The following is a 24,565-nucleotide window of genomic DNA, read 5'->3' on the forward strand; positions in this document are numbered from 1 at the left end:
GAGTGCATATGTAAAGTTTTAGCTCAAAATACTCCACAGAAAATGTATTATAGCATGTTAAAATTGCCACTTTGTAGGTGTGAGCAAAAATTTGCCGTTTTGGGGTGTGTCCTTTTAAATGCAAATGAGCTGAAGAAATGCAAACACTGGTCGCAATGATGGTGGTTTGTTGCTAGGGCTGTCACTTTTGTGAAAAAATCATTTTCGATTTTTAATATATAAGTGTTCATTGAATCGATTGTAAAATCGATTTTCCATGTCTAAAAAGACGTTTCCATTTTCAACACCAAATAACGGACAAACGTGAAGAGAGCGCTGGAAACGCACAAGTCAGCAATATTTCTTATTTTTTGTCATTAAGTTTCGTGCAGAATAACAAACAGCAACAGTAGTGCAACATTCTCGAAAAAAATATGCAGAGTGGACTGCTGCCATAACATAAATAAAAAACATTACTGCAGGCTTCAAACCGGCTGCATTTATGATTTAAGCAATTCAAAACTTATTTTAAATAATGATTCAATCCATTTCAAACAATTGTTCAAAAACAAAACTTTAAATAGACTTACTTGAAGTTGAGAACAGGCTGTGTGTTTTTTTATTAAACGTAACAGACACTTATTAGGCGGCACTAGGCAGGCATAATGAAATGCGCAAAAAGGCTGGGGCCATTACAAATTATTGGTCAGGAAAACAAGTTGATCATGAACATTTTCGGGGTCCAGAGCGTTTTTTATTCACTATATGCCCATCTGTTGAGAAGACGCGCTCCGACCGCACTGATGTCCCAGGGAAACTCGGGTACTTCGTTGCCAGCTGCGCAAGGTGGGGATATGTCGTACTGTCAATCTTCCACCACAAAAGCGGTTCGCTGTCAGCTGGCAATGGTGGCTCATGTAAGGTCTGTTTCGTCGCTCTCTCGTGTTGCGCAGGTTCATTGACGTTGTCCTCCATTTTCTTTGAAAAACACTAGATGCAGGGATTGAAAGCGTGAAACTATAGGTGCGTAAAATTGCTGGGTATTTTCTGTCTAGCTTTTGCAACGCCTACTGCACTTTCGGAATTCTTCATTTTATTTTTCTGCTTGTTTGTGAGTTTTATTACGTCTATATTTGTAATTGTTTAATTCTTTAAAAATTAATAGTGTACATATTTGGTAAAATCGATTGCCTATTTTCGTTTTCGAAACGTTTTTTGGTTGGTCCGATCAATTGTGCAATCGATTTTCGAACGAAAAGTGACAGCCCTATTTGTTGCAATTTAAACTCTAATTGTGCTGTCAATTATTTTCTCTAATTTTAATTCTAAGCCGTGATAAAATACCTCGGTAACCTCACGGTTCAGACCGCATTACATAAGTATTACTACGTACTGATTTATGAAAATGAACACCACAGTCTTTAATCTTATTTTAAATGTTTCTACAATTGCACAATTAATGGCGATATCCAGATAAATGTCAATAAATCTTGTTGAGTCATCTCGTCAATAAAGAGAAAACACTTCTCTTTATTGTTCTTTAACTTCAAATCCGTATTTCCGCTATTATCCACTAGATGGCGATCTTACCCAACTTAAACACTGACGCATTCACTCAACACTAAAAACACCGTGTACGTTTTGATCAGGCTCTGAATCTGATCTCTTACAAAAATTCTTCACAAAAATTGAATTATCTTAGCGTTTAGCTGAAAATTTAAGAGGTGATAAGAGAACAAATGAAGGTATGATGAAACAGTTTTTTTTTTGTTGTTTGAAAGCGGAGGGTCTGTTCTTTCATTTGATATTTTATGTGTATTTAAAGAAGATCATTTTCCTGGAAGGCATTCAATTAAAACTGGGTGGCAACTTTAAGTTAAACATGCTTCCAAGCATATTTGATCATCACTTCAACAGTTGCACGATATAAATGTTAATGTATATTTTAGATGAATGTTGATTTATAAAATACACACTACAGTCTTTAATCATATTTTCATTGTGTCTGTGCTGTGTCTGTGTTGCTTGGGAACGTCGCTCTGTTGCAGCTACACTCAATTCGGAGGAACTACTTTGTTTGGTGGAAGAGTAATATTTGTACTATTATAACTACAACATATTTGTGTTTTATTTGATTAAATCCCGCAACATATATGTAGTAACCATTTTATAAAAGCAATAAGCCCCGTGAAGCAGTGGTGTTACAGTGCATTTTATAACAACTAAGTGGGTAAAACTGGTAACCAACTGCTTCTTGGGGCTTATTGCTTTAATATAATGCTATAATAAGCATTGTTGCATGAAAATAAATAAATTATGCACCAAAATATTTTAAATGTATGCTAAATACAAGTTAATTTTATTAAGTATACACTCTAAAAACAAACGGTGCTATATAGCACCAAAAGTGGTTCTTTGCTCGTAATCATAGAAGAACCATTTTTAGTGCCATATAGCACCTCTGAAGCACCTGTGTAGAACCATATATTGCTATGTAGAACCATATGTGGTGCTATATGGCCCCTATATGGTTCTACACAGGTGCTATACAAGTGCTTTACCGGTGCTATATGGCACTAAAAATGGTTCTTCTATGATTACGAGCATAGAACCACTTTTGGTGCTATATAGCACCGTTTGTTTTTAAAGTGTACTTTAAAGTTAAAATATTTGTATTTTAACATTTTCAAACCTGTTGCTTACAGGTTTGTAAGATAAACAAAGTTTTTCTTACAATATATTTTCTTGGATTGAAATATATTAATTATTTTAATATAAATATATTTTTATTTTATTAAAAATGTTTTTTAATATATAAAAAAAATGGCCAAGCTGTGAAAAATATTTTTTGTAAAAATATTCCAAAATATATTTCAGCAAATATATTTTTTGGCCATTTTTTGTATATATTGAAATATATTTAAAGGTGCAGTGTGTCATTTTTAAAGGATCTCCGGACAGAAATGCAACATAATATACAAAACTGCATTATCATGGGTGTATAAAGACCTTTTCATAATAAATCGTTATGTTTGTATTACCTTAGAATGAGATGTTTTTATCTACATGCACGAGTGTCCCCTTACGTGAAGGTTGCCATTTTGTGCACCATGTTTCTACAGAAGCTCTTAACAGACAAAAATTTTTGTCTCCGACGATGACATGTTTTTCCAGTGGCGGCTACTGTAGCTTCTCTATGCGTTTCAAAAGCGAGGAGTGAGCTGTTGTTTGGATCTATCCACTAGATGCTGCTAAAATTTACACACTGCACCTTTAAAATATATATTTTGCCATATGGGTGGGGATTAACACATGTTTAATATAAATACAAATCAAACTTAAATCAGTCTAATATTGCTTTTATTTCGACACTAATGTTCCGCAACACAGAAATGTGCACAGAGACATTAATGTTTCTTGACACATTTTTAAACTCGTCAAAGTTTGTACTATAGTTGAAGTCTAGTGCACTGAGAAACAAACTACTATCCTTACAGTCAGCAGCTATAAAAGGGAATGGTTTCATTTTTACCATCAAAAAAGTAAAGTGGAAATAAAAAACAATTTAGCAAACAGGATGGGTTGTGTCGTTTTAATATGCGGTCAAAACTGCATACCATGTTAGTTTAAAATATCTGAAGGAAAGAAAAAAAGGAAACCCGACATATACATAAAAACATCAATCAAATTATAATCAGCAAGTATTATTTACCAAGTGTACACTCAGAGACAAGTATGCACACACACACACACACACACGTGTGCCAGGACTGACTGGCTGGCATCAGTCCAGAGAACAAAGCAGATATTTTCTGTTGGTACAAAATGGGCATTAGACAAAAATAAGAACCAATCTCTATATGCACAAATAATAAACCATCTCTCTTCAAACAAACACACTCGCCAGTATATACAAGAGAGGAGGCAGTTTGGCCACATTAATCTATGGATATTTACTATGGTAAATCTGATGGTATTTACGTCTGTCATAAAAAACAATGATACGTATACAAAATATTAAACCCAAGCTCTTCTAAAATGATGTGTTTTTATAATAAAACTGCCATTTTCAAGTGTTTCCAAAAAAAGCATTGAATATATAAAAAAAGTGTTTTGTTGTCGTGAATATATCAGCATTGTGTTCTTAACATGTTGGCAAAGTTTAAACGATGATTTCTACAGAAAAGGGCAAGGCTGTTATATGTATACGCCACAAAAACACATCCAGGTCAAAATTCACCCCAAAATCTTTCATTATTCCTCTATTTATTTATTTTCTGATATTGGGGTGAAATGTGAACTGGACGTGTTTATGTGAGATTCAAACGAAAACGAAAATGATAGTGAAAATAAAGTGTCCCCTAGTTCAGCCGTCTCATTTGCATAAAGTAAGAGAATAATCCTTTGATAAAGTGAGCAACGCACACACGACATTCAATAAACACTAAACCATCATCTTTCAATCCTACAGTGGTACAAGCAAAGAAAAATCTAATCTCGCAGTACACACACACACACACATACAGTACGTCTCCAGTCTGTCAAAGACGTGTGATGGATAGCACGCTTGGTCAAATATACACTTAAATGATTTTGATAGCTTTCATCCGCCGTTAGAAAGACACATTAAAGCACGGCGGAGTCTGGAGACAAACGCAGAAGAGTTCTGTACACTGAATGTGGGCGCGTCCTCTCGTCTCTCTGAACCGTGCTTTCGGACACGACTCCTCTGTGTTGGTGTTTTAGGAGGTGTGTCTCAGTGCAGCAGCTCATCTACCTCGCTCTTCTTTAGCTTGGCATTGTCTCTGACCTCATCGAAGGTGTACGTCTTTATGATCTTACCGTTGCGGAACACAGTGTGCAGCAGGTCCTGCGGGGGAACAAAAATATCAAGATGATTTCAATGGGATTTACTTGATGCTGAAGAACTTTCAGAAACACTTAACATACCTCCCCATACTCCTCCAGATCACCCTTCCCTTCCTCCAGAGTAACAAAGTCACCGTTTGGTGTCCTGTGAAGAGAAAGGCGTCCCTTCTTTGACCTTTTGTTGGGGTCGGCAACAGGATCTTTGAAGACGTTAACCTGCAAAAAATGTTAGAAATTAGAACTGAGCTTTTCTGGGTGTGAATAAATATAATGGATTCATAAAACCACACTTACACCCAATCCATTGGTCACCACGTAACTGCACTTGAAAGAGCAGTTGAGCAGATCTCGGGTCAGTTTCTGCAGCAAAGCTCCCCCGGAGCCAAACGCGATGTTCTCGATGCTCCACCTGTGTTGTTTCATGCCTTCCACAATCTGTTTCGGTACAAAATGAGCTTAAAGAGTTAATAGGGGCTGTTTATAACTGGTATTAAGATGCGTTTTTTGTCAATCAGATCAAAAGTGGACGAGCTTCTGACAGATCACATGACAGGGCGTACACACCTCCTGTAAAGTGTTGATGTCCACGCCGTCGCCCTGAATCACTCTGATGTAGGGTGGAAGCACCTTGTAGCCTTTGGAGTTCTCAATAGGGAGGAATTTCTTCCCTAAAATCTCTAGGACCTGGGAAATGAGTCATAATGAATGTGATGTAACAAGAAAGTCACACAAATAACATTTTTTAGTTTTGGGATAAAAGCTAGAGTCTGCTTTCAAGGATATTCTACTAAATTGTTTGAATACTTTTATTTACTTGCCTAAAAAAAACTGAAAGATTCAAATCTGAACACCTTAGTTAACTTCAAATTCAAGGACCTTTCAAAGACTTTCCAGGTCCAATAATCTCATATTTAAGGATGAAATGTGGGGACACATTTCAAGTTAGAGCAAGGTTACATTGTGTTACCTTATAAGATACATTGTTACAGTTCCCTTTCGAGGGAATTCATTCTGCGTCACTGCGGTGACACTTTGTGGAAGCCTCCAGGGGTAAGTGCGTCTGAATGTGTATATCAAATTCAACCAATGGTGAGGCTTAACAACAAAGACAGGGTGACGCGGGAGCCAGGAAGTATATCGCTATCTGAAATATTGCCAAAGACGGCGTTACAGGGACGCAGAAAGTATGGCAAGGGAGACGCAGCGTCTCGTTCCCTTCTCAGGGAACAACAGTTACATATGTAACCCTAGACGTTTTCATTTGTCAAACACAACTATGCAAAAAAAGCATTTTGGTATGAATCAACATTCGCATACAGAAGATATAAACATTTAAAGCCAACAGTTTAGCACGTGTGCTTAAAAAGTCTAGAATTTTTATGAGATTGTCCTACACTACACAGGAAATAATGTTTTTTTTTTCTTGCATAAAATAGATTCAAGCACTTTTAATGACCTGTATCATGTATGTATATTTTCCAAAAACTTCCCAGGGCCTTGAATTTTCCCCCCAGATTCCCAAACTTCCAAGGACCGGTGGGAACCCTGTTTATTACAGGCCTTGTTAAAATTATGGGATGATGCTGATGTCTACCTTTAGCACCGTGTCTAGAGGATTTCCTGAATCTGGTCGGACCACCAGCGGGGCATCCGCGCTCCTCATCTCGATCAGACTCCGGAGGTCCTCACCCCAGATCTTCTCACAGGCGTTGTAGATGTCGTAGCTGTCGCTGACGATGGAGACGGGCACATTGGGGAACTGCTTGATAATGTGCTCGAAAGCGTCCTTCTCGTGGTCCTTTCCCCAAGCAGTGATTGTGCTAAGAGTCAAGCAGGACAGATAAGCGTTTGTATGAAATCAAAAGACCACTGAATTAGTAAAATTTAAATGAACATCCTATAATAACACATCAACCGTGCATTGCATTTTGAATACCTAAATGATTTCACAGCACTATCCACAAGTACGTGTGTTTATCTCTTAAAATGCTTTAGTGCATCAAGCTATTTCATTACACAACCGATTAACCATCTGGGCTTAGAGCCCAAACCACCATTACTTGTTACTCTAGGATTAAAGTGTAGTGTTTGCTTGTGCATGCGTACAGGCTGGGCATGAAATGTCTTAATGGTAATAACCATCCAAGAAGGAGTGTTGCATTATATAGCATTAGAAGTAAAAAAAAACACTTTAACAGTTACCGTTAAAGTTCAAGGTCTGAATGACTACACAAAACTAAAAATGATGCAAAATTAAACAATGATGTGGCTTAAAATTCTAATTTTGTGGTACTGATTTGATTTGCTTTAATAGATTTGACACAGTTTATCACAGCAGCCACTAGGGGGCAGCAAAGGAATCATCTTGGGCAAAGTTACTCTGTTTCTCTTCATTGGTAAAGTGCAAAGACAACAGAAAGCATAATCTCCATTAAAGGTTTTGTATGGGACGCTATCCCTTCTTATATTTTAAAAGAACACCCATAAACACATACACCAATGTTTAGATACTTATAGCACTTTTAAGCAAAATGAATTAGTGTTTGTGTTTCTACCTGTGTTCTGCAGCTGGTACTGAGAAACCAGGAACTGGGTCTTTGGTGCCGTAGTACTTCTTAATAACGCAGATCCCAGCCACGGTGTCTGTTCCTTTAAAGTTTACCAAGTGAGCAGATGCACCGATTCCAGCCGTCTGAAATCATGACGGATGTATAAACAAACAAGGCTTTTGAACAGTATGCGTGTGACGTATTAACAATGAATAAGAGTATTTTTGACAGGGATAAAATCTTTGAATGGTAAAAAGGCATTTAATCCTTAAACTAACCCAGCGTGATTCCAGTAATCTGGGTTGACAGGTGTGGTAGTAAAACCAGATTTGTTGGGTTTGTGTAAGAGCAAACAAACTCTACTAGCGTGTTTAGCACCCGGTTCATCAAATTAAGTATGTACTTTGGCAACTACTAAACACATAACACATAAACATTACCTCTTGAGATGAAACTCCTCTGTAGCCAAAGTCATGGAGTTTATATTCCAGTCCCTCCAGGCTCCCGGACGTCTCCATGAGATATTTGGCCAGAATCTTCTTCTGTTCTCGTGAATTAGTCGCTACGGTGATGGGATACCAGCTCTGAACCAAGATAGTCTGTTGAGAAGACAAAAGTCACCGTCATTGGTCTGCTCTGTTGTTAAGCGTTTATGTATATTCATATGCAGAATGTTGCTTACAATCTGGAAAATATTTCCAGAAGGCTGATTTATACTTCAATGCATCATTGTTCGCTTCGACGTGCAGATCGCTAGTAGTTAGTGTCGACGGTCATGTTACTGGTGTATACGCAGTATCAAGGCAAAAGCCAAAGATGCAGTGCTGCATCAGCAGTAATGAAGGTAAATAGACGGTGACTTTTGTTACAGCCTAAATTGTTAAATATCGCCTCCAACTTGGTCCATGTTTGTTTTACCATTGCAAGCGGAAAAGCATGTGATTGAATCCGACAGGTTCTAGCAGACCGATCACAGAAATCCGCATAAATTTGACGCATTGTTACATTTTTGGAGAGGTGCACATCAGGCTACAGTTCACACCAGATGCAGAAAGCGCAAGTGATTTACATGTTAAAGGAATTCTTCACCGAATTTAAATATGAATTATTATTAAATTGGGTCACCTATGTAGTAGAAATGTGAAGTTTTTTTTAGAAATTGGTGCCTTTTAGGCCGAGAAAAGCCAGAAAATGTGTTTTTGGCTTATGTGGATTAAAAACACCAAATCCCAGAATGCACTGCTTCGCTGCTCTACGATGCCATGCCCACCGGTTCGAAAGGGCAGGCAGGAGACTGCCCTGAAATAGTCCCCTGCCATTGAAAGTAACCAATGCAAAGGGGACTATTTTCGCCTGCTGCCGCCATATTACATCAGCAAAGTCCTTGATTATTACACCAGTTTGAGAGTATAGTTCCTAGCCATATCTGCCTAAAAAAAATCACATCTTTTAATTTCCTGTCGGTCTTAGTACAAGATGTCACTACAGAAGAGTCAAGTTTTAAATAGTAAAAATATTAAAACTCTTTGGTCATTTTGAGCGCGATGCTAATGATCTAATCAGATTCAATGGATTATGCTAAGCTATGCTAAAAGTACTAGCGCCAGACCCGGAGATCAGCTGAATGGATTCCAAAACGGTAAGTATCAAATGTTTAACTCTAGGGGAACTGGAAAATGAGCATATATTAAAAAAGTAGAGTGTCCCTTTAACAAGAAATAAAAGGATCTTGTTTGAAAAGAAAGTGAGGAGGTCGAACAATCTGGTAAGTTTACTCGATATAAGCTATATAAGCCCCTTCCATGTCGCGAATTGACGCGTGAATGTCGCGCACAAATAAAGCGAGTAAACTCAAAATGTTCAAGGGTCCAATTACGCGTGAATAGCTTTTTGCCATCTCTTCCGTGTATGGTGTGAACACACAGTTAGCCTCAGACGTCAAACTGAACGTTTGATGCATACGAAACACTTCAGCAGATTCAAAGTCATCTTTTGATTGGTGGAATTACGCAGGATCTCCGCAATCTTTAATGGTCCGCCCGGAAACCACACAAAGCCATCTGATCAAAGAAGAAAGCTGTCGTGTTTACAATGTTGACAGTATGCTTCATCAAGATCAAATAAACGCTGCAATTTTAAAAGAATGCGAGATATTTTAACGCTTAAAGTGACACTTTGTAGTTTTCAACCTTCATAATATATTTTGAAGACCCTTGTGATTGTACATCGACTTAAAATAGGTTGAATGACATGTCCACCATAGCCTGACGGGGTCTGTATCGCTTTTACTCATACTTTTAAACTTGGGGTTTCGGGTAGTAACCCAAGCACAAAACAAAAAACTACAAAAATCTGCTTTACGGCTTACGTCACTTCCTCAAATTCGGACGTGAGAGCGCAACTATTTATTTTTCTGATGTTTTTGTCATGGCCGAAGCAGCAACTAAGAAAAAGAAACCCAAAGTTTTGTCAAAGGAGACCAGAAAAAGAAAAGGGGAGAGAGGCAGAATAAAAAGAAGGACGAGGATCAATTAAATTGGGCCAGCGTTCGTTCGCTGGCGTGAACTAAAGAAGGAGGAGGGGTTTCTGAACGATGCTGACTTGGCCCTCATGCTTTTGTACTAGTAGGTAATGTTATATTGCTTGCATATAAAAGTCCTGTCTGGCGCCAGAACACTATTTCTTTTACGTGAATTTTACTGGAGGCTACTTTGAGAGTTTAGAGAGAGACTGGCGTCATGGACCTAGGACACGAGCGATCCGGGTTTGATTCCCCTTTAAGGCAATATTTTTTTATATATAAACTTTAAAAAAGCGACCACCGTTACAACTGGCTTGTAAACGTGAGCTACGCGTCGCGATCTTTTGGCGTTTGAAAAAATAAAACCCATGAAATTATATTATATGACATGCTGGAAGGCACACTTTGTGACCTAAAGAGTTGTCCTTTGCGACCGTGCTGCGGCGCTTGTGGCCTCTAGGGGCGCTAGATGTGAAAAATACATGTCTAGCACCCCCCGGTTGCCAAAAAGTTCCATGGTGTGCCTCTAAGATATTTTATATTGTTTTATTACATGGCTCGTTGGAATGCTTGCTTCTGATTGGCCAATCACAACATTTGCAGGTTTGCAAAACTAATATACACGGTAACCCGGATGCTGCAAATCATTTTAACAGGAGCAGTTTAATATTACATAGAAATTAAATATAAATATGTATTTTAATAACATATATGACAATATATTTACAAATGATTTAACTAAACAGTGCTCGTGACATTTTATCGTCTTGTCTTATCTTAAATATTAAAGTAAACAGGTTTTTCCTCACGCAAGATCTGCTTTTTTAAAAATAAAATTATTTAATGTTCCTTATCTACTTATGAGATAAATAACAGTGTAATAAGCGAGATATTGTACAGACAGCAGGTTGTAATCGCAAAATAAACCCCTTCAATGTGATACAAAACCCTCCGTCCGGGCTTATTTCTGTGATAACATCCGGTTGCCTATACAGTATCCTTTACTGTATAACTTTAAAGACGTTACTGTTTGCTGGCCCTGTACTGTACTTACAGATTCCCTTTGTTTCAGATCAGACAGTTAAGTCAATATTATAATATAGCATCTAGTTTCAGAATAGTCTTATCTGTACTACTGTGATTATACAGACGAGTAAACCCCAAACTAGTAGCAATGATCATATGTGCATCACAGTCCTCTAACAGGTTTGCTAAAATAAAGAGACATAAATATGCATCCTGCAGTTAAAGATGATCTGGTGCAAATAGTAAAGCCAAATCTGCCATTATGTGGCCGTCACAAACAAGCGATAACTGACGATGAGGTGAAGGTGTATGTGGGGAGTATACATCACGCCGACAGCCTTCACAAAGCATAAACATATTTAATTATCAGTATAATGTAGACTTGCTGGTCTGCGTAATCTCCAAACAAGCCGGTCATTCATAAGCATTAGTATCTCGCCATGGTCATTATAAAAGAAACAGAAGTGCATTTTAAATCTCCTACATTCTCTGGAGAACATAACAGGAAAAGATACGCCTCATTGACAATATGTTCTGAGAGCCAAGGGCATATCGCTACATATCACTCACCCTCTCAAAGTCTAAATATATCAGGTACACATGACGACACGTGTCTGCCATTTATCTAAAGGTCTCTGAGTCATTTCTAAAAGGAATGAATCTATTTGCATACACAAATAAAGGCAATCCCACTATACAAATGTGGCGATGTACAGGAGAACCGAGTCACTATTACACAGGTGTACAGTATCATGATGACTGTAGCATATAGCCAGATGTATCATAGCATATAGTCAGCATGACTCGGTGAATCCTACAGTAAAACATAACACTAGTGGTTTTAAGTCATTCAATTCAAAGATTATCTAGTTTGCTATATGGGTGATTCTGACAAAACCATTGAAACACCACGGCACTAATGATTTTAGCTTTAAAATGTGTAATATAGTAACATTAAAAAGCATCAGAATTAACACAATACTGTGTTCTACCTTGCACAATGTGTGATTTCAACATAAGAATTTATAATTGGAAATTTTATCTCATTTTCTGCTGAAATTCTCATTACCGCAATGTGTCCGGCTGTGTTTGAACATGCGTTATGTTGTAATTTTATCAAATTAACACAAAAATATTAAGAAAAAAAATAAATGGATGTTTTGCTAGACTACTTTAGATGACAGAAAAAATATTTACTGAATATTCATGTATAATAATAATAATGAAGAAAAATTAGGAAAATTATGTGTCCATGTCTGATGTTCTCATCCTCCGCAACACTTTTTGAGAACAGTTTAAGCACACATACAGAATTTTAATAAAGTTTGATTTTGAGTGACCAAGCACATGGACCAGTTACTTCAAGATGGCTACCAGGTAAGATCATTTTTTTACAATTAATTTGAAATATTGTCTTGTCAGAATGCTTACACGACATTTTGATTATCATTACCGCAACAGATGCTTATTAAATGTTAATTTAATTAATAGAAGCATAATACTTTGATTTTAAATGCATGTGCAGAATCTCCAAATTATGTTCTTTCAGGTTTGTCATGTCATTTTAAAAATATGTCAGTGTTGATGTTTTCTGACTGTTGCGGTAATGAGATTTTTTAGGACTCATTTTATAAATTATGTTACAAAAAGTGTTAAATGATAAGTAAAAGTTAAGTTAAATTAATGTTCCCATTTACTCCAGACTTTGTTTTTCAATGTCTGGTGGGAAAAAAAGTTAATTTAAGCAATTTTTACATTTTCATGCTTGACATTTTTAAAACTAAGTTTTCGTGAGAATCACCCATATAATGCGATATGCGGTATGTGAAAAATTATAATAAAGTATGGTTTTACAATCTCTATGGGAATAAAAGCAATAAAAACTTTTTTTATACCTTCTTTCTTCATTATTTTAAAGCATTAACTATACATAGCTTTTTAAAGTTTTACTATCATTTATTTATTGCAAACCATTACGACATGCACAGCAATTTTGAAATTTGTCTCCTAAATAAACAGATGTAAGTGCAACTTCAAGAATTAGTGTAGGATGACAACTCACCTCCACCCAGTTAGTGAGCCAGTAGCATTCCGGATCTGTGCTTTCTACGGTAAAGAGCACGTTCCCACGCGGGATAACGCTTCCCTCCGGGACAGCCTTGATCTCGATGGGCAGGTGTCCGTTATATTTCTGTAGTGATATAACAGGGACTGAATATTTGTCATGGGTCAAAACATTCACCGTAGACTGATCGAGTTTTCCGTACCTCCAAAATGTAGTTCCATCCTTTCTCATTGAACACATCATCCTGAAAGTGTTCTCGGTAAACCTCCTTTGCTTCTTGGATCTTTTCTGCAGTGACGACTTGTCCTTTTAAGTTAAAAAAGACGTCAGAATTTAAACACGTGGGGTGAGGAAAGTGAATTATGATACAGCCTTATGATGGAGGTTGATGTCCTTGATTCCCAGGGTTTTGTTCAAAATTTGGTGTTTTGGAACAAACCTACCCATATTTGTGGCTTTTGGATGTGGCAGCATTTCACCGTAATTCATTCATATTCATTCATTGAGAAAACGCGCATTTGCACGATTAATCGTCACAGCCCTAATTGTATGTTTATATATTTTAAGAAGAACATTTTCTGGAAGGCATTAAACTTTTGTAAAAATCATAAAAAATGCTTGTGCTGGCTGGCAACTTAAAAAAAAAAACGCTGGCGGGAAAGAGTTAATATTTCGATTTTTTTCACCCTCAGATTCCACATTATAAAATTGCTGTATCTCAGTCCATATTGACATATTCTAACAAACAATACATCAATAGAAAGCTTTTTTATTTAGCTTTCAGATGATGTATAAATCTTGATTTCAAAAAATTATGTATCTTGTAGTGGAAGAATGACATTTAATTAATTAAAGGAATAGTCTCCTCATTTTCAATATTAAAATATGTTATTACCTTAACTAAGAATTGTTGATACATCCCTCTATCATCTGTGTGCGTGCACGTATAAGCGCTGGAGCGCGCTGCAACGCTTCGATAGCATTTAGCTTAGCCCCATTCATTCAATGGTACCATTTAGAGATAAAATTAGAAGTGACCAAACACATCAACTTTTTTCCTATTTAAGACGAGTAGTTATACGAGCAAGTTTGGGGGTACAAAATAAAACGTAGCGCTTTTCTAAGCGGATTTAAAAGAGCCTACATTTTATGGCGTAATAGCACTTTTGGGAGTACTTCGACTCGGCACAGTAACACCCTCCCTCTCCCATTATGAGAGGGAGAAGGGGAGCGGACTTTTCAGGCGAGTCGAAGTACTCCCAAAAGTGCTATTACGCCATAAAATATAGTTCCCCTTAGGCCTGGGGCGGTAACCGCATTACCGCCATACCGCGGTCACGTGACCCATGCCGCGGGTCTGAGGGTCTGAATTTAAACATTGGCCTGCACTTGTGTGTTTATGTGAGGATGTTATACACGCAGCTTTTAAACAACCGCAGCTTGTTATGAACATTAAATGTTAACTGATATGATTTTAATATTAAATTGTCATTGAGTAGAAATACGGGTGACGTTGTCTGTGACTCGGTAAAAGCAATACAAACATTTTATTTAATTTGAACGTGCAAACAGCAGCAACAGATCAACCACAGAATCAGGTTTCATACATTATTAAACTGTCACGCAACATAAAGAGCACGCGATCAGTCCGAGGATTAATATCCAAAGAGGTTAGATTGTCTCTTTTTCATCTAGCCTACCACAGTGACCATTTCTACAGCAGTACACATTTCACAGTACACACAGCAAGTTTTGCTTTTGCGTCTTCTTTCTCCATTTGTGGAAAAAGACAGATGTTTATGGTAAGTGTCTAGAACAGAAGCGGTCCCGAGCACGCGAGACAGACGCGGACCCCCCGGGCACGCGCGAGACAGACGCGGACCCCCCGGGCACGCGCGAGACAGACGCGGACTGCCCGGACGCGCGCGAGACAGACCGTGTCATTTTGCGCACACGCACGGAGCCGGCAGCTTTCAATCTATACTCAAGCACGGACACATATGCAGTACAAGTGATTTCTCATACAAATGGTTATTTTACCAGACCATCAGGGCAGCAATAATTTGCGTCATTTACAGGCCATTCATAAATTAAGGATAGAAAAGTGGAGAAATGTCTGTAGGCACGTACGTGTGGACACGCACAATGGGTTAAAAAAATTTTAACTGATAATATTAATTGTTCAAGTTGTTGAATGTTGAAATTGAAGAAATGTGGAAGGAAATAATATTCACATTCATATTTACATGTTCCTTAAGTAATTTGCACATGTTGTTTATTGAACATAAATAAGTCATGCATGTTATTTAACTCGTTGTCTTGCCAATAAACCGCAAAACCGCGGGAATTTGTTGATTACCGACCGCGGTAAGAAAAAATCCAAACCGGCCCAGCCCTAGTTCCTCTTTTAAATCCGCTTAGAAAAGCGCTACGTTTTATTTTTTACCACCAAACTTGCTCGTATAACTACTCGTCTTAAATAGGAAAAACGTTGATGTGTTTGGTCACTTCTAGGAGGCTGTTTACACTTGGCATTAACATGTGTTTTCGTCGATCGGATCACAAGTGGACGACGTTAATGCCAGGTGTAAACGGTGTTCAAAACGTTTTGAGCTCGTCCACTTTCGACCACTTTCAACCACATCCAGAGGTGGTCGAAACCACTTTCGATCGGATCGCTTTGGAGCTGCGGAACGCACATGTGGTTGAATGCGTTCGAACAGCCACACGCGACCGCCTTCTCTCCGCCCATTTATCTAATCTGAGGTATTAAACACAAGTTTCACGTCTTTTTTGACTTCTGGCGTGAACATTCGGTGAACAGCGCTATTTTTAGCCTTTCATTGATAAAACTAAGCGTCTGATCTCCGTAGTTTCGTTTTGAAAGCGTCTGAAAGTTGCGCGATCCTATTTCATCAATTGCGCTGAAAATTCAAAGAAAGCTCTTACATATTCATGTACAAAACACTGTGCAGCATGTTTACTTGCTAAACAAGCAGTGCACTCCGACATTATATTAGTTTGCGTCCATATAAACTCATAATTACTCCCGCTCGGGTTTGAATGACAGCAGAGAGACTCGCCCACCGTCTCACAGACCACCCCCTCATAGTATTCAGCACAGAAGCGGTCGAAAGTGGACAAAAGAGACGGATTTAAATACCAGATGTAAACGTCATGTGTCTCTCTCGTCCACTTGTGATCCGATCGATGAAAACACATCTTAATACCAAGTGTAAACAGCCCCTAACTTTATCTCTAAATGGTAGCATTGAATGAATGGGGCTAAGCTAAATGCTATCGAAGCGTCGCAGCGCGCTCCAGCGCTTACGTGCACGCACACAGATGATAGAGGGATGTATCAACAATTTTAAGTTAAGGTAATAACATATTTAATATTGAAAATGAGTAGACTATTCCTTTAACATAAAAAAATAATAATTATTGGGTTCCTACACAATTTTAATTTAAAAATTCCATACTTTTCCAGACTCAAATTTCCAGACTGTTCCCTATATATTTTTCCGACCATATTTAACTTGTTCTGATAAATTGTTTTAAAATTTAACTGCTAACAAGTATGTTACATTCTAAACATTTAGTATTGCCGTTTGTGCGTTTTATTAGCATAGGAAAGTAGCTAGACAGGAAGTGAGCGGGATGGGGAAAAGTCCATGAGACAGGGTTTGAACTTGGGTCTCCCGAAACAAAACAGAACAGCGCTACATAGCGATGCATTTACCCACAATGCTATCGGCGCCGACAAATATGTTACACTCTGAGTCCAAACCTCTATGTAGGCTATCATGTTAAATTTGTATATTTGAAAATTGTAGCTACTGTTGCTCGTACAAGTCAATTAACCCCAAACCCAGTCAGGTTTTTTAATTTATTTTATTTTATTAAAACCGCAATGCTAAAACAGTGCAATGTTATTCATATTTGTAATTTTGTTAATTTAAATAACTGTAAACCCCTACAGAAACAAAAGGGATGTTCATGTACAATTAACCAGAAAATCTGAAAATAAAGCTAAAGTCAAATGACAATGATTAATTGGATGTTAGGTACAGCAAACTTAAAAAGACAAGTTTAAACAATAGGCTAATTATAAATAAAATATTTAGCAATTCTATATAAAATATTGCCTTTTGTGACCTTAACGAACAAAATGCTAAATCAATCAAACTTTTTTTTAAGAGTTCTTAATTTACCCAAAAAATGACATTTCTATCATCATTTACTTATCCTCATGTCATTCTAAACTAATAAGATCAAGTGTTAAAACAATCTTTAGGCAGTGCTGGCAGACTGATCCAAACACCATGAAAAAACAATTGTATATAATATATATTAATTATATACATTTAATAATGATCAATTTTATATTTAGAAAACCAATAGTCTGAAAATGTAAATATTTTTCCATACTCTGATTTATATTTCCATACTTTTCCAGACCTGGAAATTACTCAAATCAAATTCCATACAGTACTTTTCCAAACCTGTAGCAACCCTGTCATGGTGACAAGAGCTTTTGGCAATTCGCTGTGTCACGCCCTGCCACCTTCAGCCATTTATAATACAAAATAGCCTCTTTGACAATACCGCCTAAACATATGATCGATTAAATGGAGGCAATGATGTCATTTGAGCTCCCGTACCAAATTTCAACTTCAGTACTTATTAACCCAGCAAAGAGTCTCATAGCAGAGTTAAGCTGAGGTCCAGGCTGCATGAGGCAGCCGATGTTTGTATTGTAATGAGTAAGAGCAGATGTTCTTTTGTCTTTTTGTACCTATAGCACTTTCTAAATCCCTCACCCCAGCACACCACAAAATCCTTTACAGTCTAACAATACCTTCAATTTCTCTTTAAACACGTCATGTGTGAGTGGCATGCAAACAAGCTTTTTAAGCCAGGCTGCTGTTCTCGGCTTACACTAATGTCCCTCTTTATGATGCCATTTTCTTCTACTTTAGCATTTACGAGAAAGTTGTTTTCCTGTTACCGATATTATTTTTCAAGGGCCGCAGAACGAAGCAAACGGCCTGTATGACTAATTTTGGAGTGGAGCTGCATTCTTGAGGAAGAACCCAACCGAAATTACCAGTTGGGCCTTCCCGTTTGCACAACCGTGACAATGTTTAACGTACCTTTTAAGTATTTGTGGAGAATATACTGAAGCCCGTAGAAGACTGTTTTGTCGTATTTGACTTTTCGGGGCTTGGATGGGTCTTCCTTCTTCTCACGGCACTCGAAATAAGAGTACACCTTACTAGTGTTGGGTGGGTACTGTTTGTAATGTGTGACCTGCATGAAAAGAAATAAAAAATTAAGTTTAGAATTGAATCCACAATAGAAGTCAACAAAGCGAATTATAAAAGTGAACAAACAGACAGGCATATAAAGCATACGTATGAGGAGCTCAGATGCAAAACATCGCCTCTGTCAACAATGATATTTGATTATATTAACCAAATGCTCTCGGCATACCATGTCCAATTATTCCGACTACTAGATTGATTCTGGCAAGTCTACAAGTCAAAATGCTCAATTTTGGTGGTTGGGGTGTTTGACTTGTTTTGGCAATGCCTCAAGCACTCATAATCTCATAGCAATATCGGTAAAATCCACTATCGGTCCACCTCCAATAGGCTTTATGCCCAGCTGCACTACTTCCTGAACTTCAGCCAGCTCCTTGTTTCCTGTCTGCCATTATTGGACAAACTGATTAATCCAGGTGTGTCTGATTATTGTTGTTGTGACTACTGAGGTCAGGCACACCTGGATTAATCAGTTTGTCCAATAATGGCAGACAGGAAACGAGGAGCTGGCTGAAGTTCAGTAAGTAGTGCAGCTGGGCATAAAGCCTATTATAAATTGCCTGTAGCTCAATTGGAAGAGCATTGCATCAGTAATACAAAAGGTCATGGGTTTGATTCCCATGGTGGACATATACTGATAAAATGTATATCTTGAATGCACTGTAAGTTGCTTTGGATAAATGCATCTATCAAATGCATTAATGTAACGATCTAGTTGCCCATTTGGGTTTTCCATCAGTTTCCATTTCCATATAAATATATCTCATGCAGAGGATGGGATCACAGTTAGCAAACAGCCAACACAGTGATATCCCTTCTGATATCTTGTGCATCTGACCTTTCTCATTTTGGACGGTCTCCTGTACTATGGGAAAGGTTACACCCTTACAGTTATGTCTGACAGCTACGATGATCGCCGACTGTGATGTAAGGTTTCTGTAAATTTATGGCAATTTTTCCCTTCCGGCACTCCCAAAGGGCAAAAATCCTTATGAAGTGGTGGTGGCTCTCCATTCAGGAAGAAACGCCTGTGTGTGTGTGAACAGCTGCAGGCCGTGCGGGCATGCGCAGGGAAATATGCAGAACAAGCTGCCATGTCTAGAGTCCACAGCAATGAAGCACATGCGTTACGACTCAGAACAGAGATAATAAACCCACCGGCTGTGGATTCAGCTCAGGAGGTTGCGTGAGGAAATCATTTAAGGTGTGGTGAACTGTAGTGAAAGTGAAACTACTACAACTGAACAATCCAGTTTTTTGACCGACATTTCCAAGACCACTGGTGCGTTTCGTGTCGTGTATATGCACATCTGCATGTAAATGAACCAAACCAACTTGCTCAAAGATGAATCATGATATTACAAACTGATTTGAAGCAAAAGCAGTAAATAAAAAGGTACAACATCTTTTATGTGCGAATGAACTGCTCAATCCCATGATGCACTACATCCAACATTATTTGATTGATAGGCATTGCAGAACAATATTTTTTACATTAATTATGAAATATTTAATGTGTACAAATATGTACAATTAGTGTGAATGTATGAACTTATATCTTTCACTACACTTTATGAGTTTGGCCACGCCTTGCCACAGTTTCCTTTTCCAAGGTAACAGTGACTCTACTGAATTATGAGTAATATATAAATCTATAATTAGATCTTTTTTTTTAAGTTATATTTTTTGTTCAGTTTTTGGCTTTATTTAACAGTGAGTTTAAGGAGAGGACAGGAAAGTACAGGAAGGAGAAGGGGGTCTGGGATCGGCAAATGACCACGAGCCAGGAATCGAACTCAGGGTGCCGAAAGTGCGAAAGCACCACATGTTGCTGCCCACTACACCATCGCCTCCAACTAATTGGAACTTTTATTGTTTAACTTCTACCCCTGTTTCACAGACAAGGCTTAAAGTGATACTCCAGCCAAAAATCAAAATAACCCCAGGATTTACTCACTCTCAAGCAATCTGAGATACATATTAGAGCCCGACCGATAAAGGATTTTCAAGGCCGATACCCATACAAATGTTTGTTGGTTTTAAAATCCGATATATCGGCCGATATATTTTTTTTCAGAAACGCGCAATAAAACATTAACAGATTTCCCTAACATTAGTTATTTGTAGTTATTTATGAGTTTTAACTAAAATAATATGATAATGCATTTTAAAAAGAAACTTGTTTCTTTTATTGTCTCGTGACAAACTCACCATGAACTCACTTAACCGTTGTTCTCTCTGTCCCACTCTGGCTGGATCAACAGGATCCAGGATTGCAGGATGTGTGACGCGTTATACTACACGAGCGTTGCCACGGGGAGGTTGTAGAGTGCCCTCTGGTGGACAAACTATACAACGGTAAAAACTCATGACATGGTTGAAGGCTGTTTCGTCCGTTTTTTGTTTTTTTAAATATTAATTTATTGGCCATTATGAATGCCGATACCGATAGTTTGGAAAATGCCTAATATCGGCCGATATCTGCCTGCCGATATATCGGCCGGGCTCTAATACATATGTCCTTCATCGTTCAGACAAACATTTTTTGAGTTATTTTAGTAAATGTCCTTGCTCTTCCAAGCTTTATAATGGTAGAAAACAGGGATCAGGGAACAACTGCTAACTTGAAACCCCCAAAAAGTGTATCCATCCTTCACAGAAGTAATCCACACGGCTCTAATGGGTTAAAAAAGGTCTTTATACTTTTAAACTTTATAAAGTATAACAACTAGCTTCCTGTAACGGGGCCATCTTGGACTCATGCGATTCACGTGAATCGTGTGAGTCCAACATGGCGACATTTCCAGAAGCTAGTTATAATTATAATTTAAGGTTAAAATATTAATATTTTTCTTACAAAATCGTATCAATTACACGCACAAACCTTTATTAACCCTTGGAGCCATGTGAATTACTTATGTGAAGGATGAATGGGCTTCAAAGTCATTTGTTCCCTGATCCCTGTTTCTACCGTTATAAGCTTGGAAAAGCAAGGACATTTATTAAAATAAAGTCAAATGTGTTCATTTTAAAAATGATGGACGTTTGTATTTCGGATTGATTGAGGGTAAGTAAGTTATGGGGTAATTTTGATATATGGCTGGAGTATCGATTTAAGGCTAGTCCTAGACTAAAACATGTTTAAGCTCTCTCAACTGAAAATAACTTCCACTGACAGATCTTAAGATATGCCAGCGCCATTGATTTGTCTCAAGATACACACCATTGATATTTTTCAAAGCATGTTTAAAAAAAATGATTTAACTAAGGCCTAGTCTTGACTTGTCTTTGAAACCAGGCCCTAATGTTTTATTTAAATTAAGCACGTCAACTTGGGACTTTCACAGAATCACATATCATTGCTTAAAATAAGAGCTCATGATCAGATTCATCTTAAATGGTTGTTCACATCCAAGCCCTGTCATCCTTTTTCATCTCCTTTCTATCTTAGTGTCTCGCTCTCTCTCCAAATCTCACCTGGCGGCTTCTACTACAATTTCATCAGTTTTCTATCTGTTCATTATCTGAGCCAAAACCTTAAACAAGTATCAAGTATCAACATGAAACGTCAAACTTTAAAGTAGCATCAAAAAGTAAAAACCACACAGTTGAGCAACAAACTGCTGTTGTCCTTGGCAAAATTTCATAAAATAAAAAAAGACAATCGACAAAGTGCTCAAATAAGAAATAGAAAGCAGACTATTGTATAGATAAGCATGGCTAGCTATATTTGACTCTTAAATGACCTCTGTAGGATTCTTAAGTGATGAATGCAAAACACGAGAATCCTATTACATCCGTGGTGGGAGGATAAAAGACAAACTCCCATCCTCGTGCGTTATTATCGGAAAAACACAGATTAAACAAAGATGAGCCCATAACCACAACATAACAGTGTTACTGTGAATCCAAGGCCAGAGATCACTAGGGAACTGTGACTGAGCCGAGGTAAAAATGCAAAGATGCCACCCTGAAAAATTAACTAAAAAAAAAAACATTTCTGTGTCAACAGAGACACAAGGGCGACAAGATGTTTTTTTACAACAAAAAGACAAACACTCTGGTTGCCTCACATGTTCCAAGGTCTCATGAAATACAAACATTACACAGCAATTGAATGGTCTATGAAGGTATAATATCTTGCCACTCTGTATAAAATGTATTAAATATATAAAAGACTGTGCAGGTATGTCAGTAACTGAGTGGATAGAGCAAGACACATCTTTTAAATCCAGACTTCCTGAGTGACCCATCCTCTGTCTTCACTTTAATATCGGGCTGGGCAGTATATAGAGCGCTGGTAATATATTGTTTTCTCCCCTCAGTGAGACAATATCATCTATATGGGTATGGCCTGATATGACCGTCCTTCCTTGCAAGAAGCTCTCCCAGAAATGTATATTGAGGTCTCAGACATAAGCTTTCCAACCAGCTCGCATGCAGCTATATTTTGAAACAGGGAGGAAAAGCCCTTCTTAAAAGGTGCAGTGTGTAAATTTTAGCGCATCTAGTGGTGAAGTGCTGGTGAACTGCAACCAACGGCTCAGTCCACTGCTTACCCCTCGTTTTTAATCACATAGAGAAGCTACAGTAGCTGCCACCGGACAAACATGTCATCGGAGACAACTTAGTAAAACAAGTTTGTCCATTAATGACTTCTGTAGAAACATGGCGGCCATGTAAGGGGACCCACGTGTTTATGAAGATAAAAACATCTAATTTTAAGGTAATAAACACATAACGGTTCATTATGAAAGGTCTTTATACACCACTGATTATATAGTTTTGTATATTATTTTGCATTTCTGTCAAGAGATCCTTCTAAACCAGGGCTATTCAATTGGCGGCCCCCAACGTAATTTGATCCGGCCCTTTATGTAGTCTGTAAAAAAGACATCTCTAGAATAAATTTAGTAAGTTAGAGAACGGATCTGTTTCATAGAGCCTGAGCTGCAGAGCGCGAGTCACGTGACTGGTGCGAGCAGCTGTGTCACGTGATTATATTTGCGCTTTGGTCCACAAGTTCAACGCGATCGCCTTGGTTTTCATGAACTGGCCCCCACGACAAACTAATTGAATAGCCCTGTTCTAAACATTACACACTGCACCTTTAAATTTTATTTGCCTCCTACAGGAATGTTTGACGATGGATCGTTGAATTATTGGAAAATAATGCACACCCAAGGTGGTAATGCCTGCAGGTGTGCATTATTTTCAAGTGTACCACGGGGCTGTTGAATGCTTTATTCTGATTGGTTGAGATTTTTTGTTCTCCAAATATTACACTACACAGTAATGTATACTTATCATGCCTACTACTGTAAAGTATGTTTTATGTGTACTGATATTACACATTTTTATGTACAATGACAATAGAAAATTAAATTATTAAATGAATTAAATAGAAACTTGAATGACACTTAGTATCCCCACAATTATCACATTTATTTATACTTAAATATATTGTTATTGTAAAAAGAAATGTCAAATGTCCGTGAAAATCTTACACAAAATCTAAAATGAAAGTGATGCTAATGTAGTCAGACAGGAGACGTCATTCATTCTGTATCAATACGATTTAAAAGGTTAGTTGCACAACTAGTATCACCATTCTTTTAAAAGTAATTAAAAACAAAGTATAAGATTTTAGTAAACTTATCTTATTTGGCTTTTTAGACTTATGTGAGAAAGCCTTTCCTTTCAGTTTTGGTTTTGAAATAACGAAACAAATCTTCCCTCGTGACCGGCCCCTTCGCCCTCGGCTTTCATTTATACTCTTTAATAGATTTTCACGCTTATATTTTATATTTATTAGAGAAATTATGATGTACCTGACGTCTCTCCTCACACACACTCGGCCTACCGACCTGACTGACACCGCTAACGGCCTGAAGGATGAAACCACCTTCATTTCTCCCTTTCATCCCCTCAGTCCCGTGTCCAACGATCTACCGGAACCGGATCGATGTTGACCGGGCTGTGGGTCTCCGCTTTCCTTGTATGAGTCGGTGGCCAACAGGATGTTGAAGTCCGCGGCGCATCTATGTTGCTCCATCTTCCCCTTGACGTGACTGTAGACTCGCGCGCTGCTGCCTGTCAGTTCTGTTGTTCCGTCCCCACCGCGCCGACTCTCTCACCAACCCCCGTCGCCTAGGAGGGCGAATTGCGTCATCAGGACGACGGCCAATCCGCGGGAGAAATAAATGAGGCGTCACGGCGGGGGGCGGGT

At 38.0% G+C, this 24,565-nt stretch overlaps 1 protein-coding gene across 1 annotated transcript; it reads right to left on the reverse strand.

Moving 5' to 3' along the window:
- Positions 1 to 3,322: 3,322 nt before the first annotated feature.
- On the reverse strand, positions 3,323 to 24,490 carry nampt1 (nicotinamide phosphoribosyltransferase 1). The gene is made up of 11 exons (XM_073860184.1): positions 24,331 to 24,490; positions 18,166 to 18,321; positions 13,212 to 13,315; positions 13,007 to 13,135; positions 7,838 to 7,996; positions 7,404 to 7,540; positions 6,443 to 6,668; positions 5,413 to 5,532; positions 5,143 to 5,283; positions 4,930 to 5,064; positions 3,323 to 4,849 (listed from the first exon to the last, which is right to left on the reverse strand). Exons 1-11 carry the CDS (start codon positions 24,389 to 24,391, stop codon positions 4,736 to 4,738), a joined length of 1,482 nt encoding a protein of 493 aa, XP_073716285.1. The 5' UTR covers positions 24,392 to 24,490; the 3' UTR covers positions 3,323 to 4,735.
- Between the last annotated feature and the right edge of the window lie 75 nt (positions 24,491 to 24,565).

Source organism: Misgurnus anguillicaudatus, chromosome 1 (assembly GCF_027580225.2).
Source record: "Misgurnus anguillicaudatus chromosome 1, ASM2758022v2, whole genome shotgun sequence".
Lineage (NCBI taxonomy): Eukaryota > Metazoa > Chordata > Actinopteri > Cypriniformes > Cobitidae > Misgurnus > Misgurnus anguillicaudatus.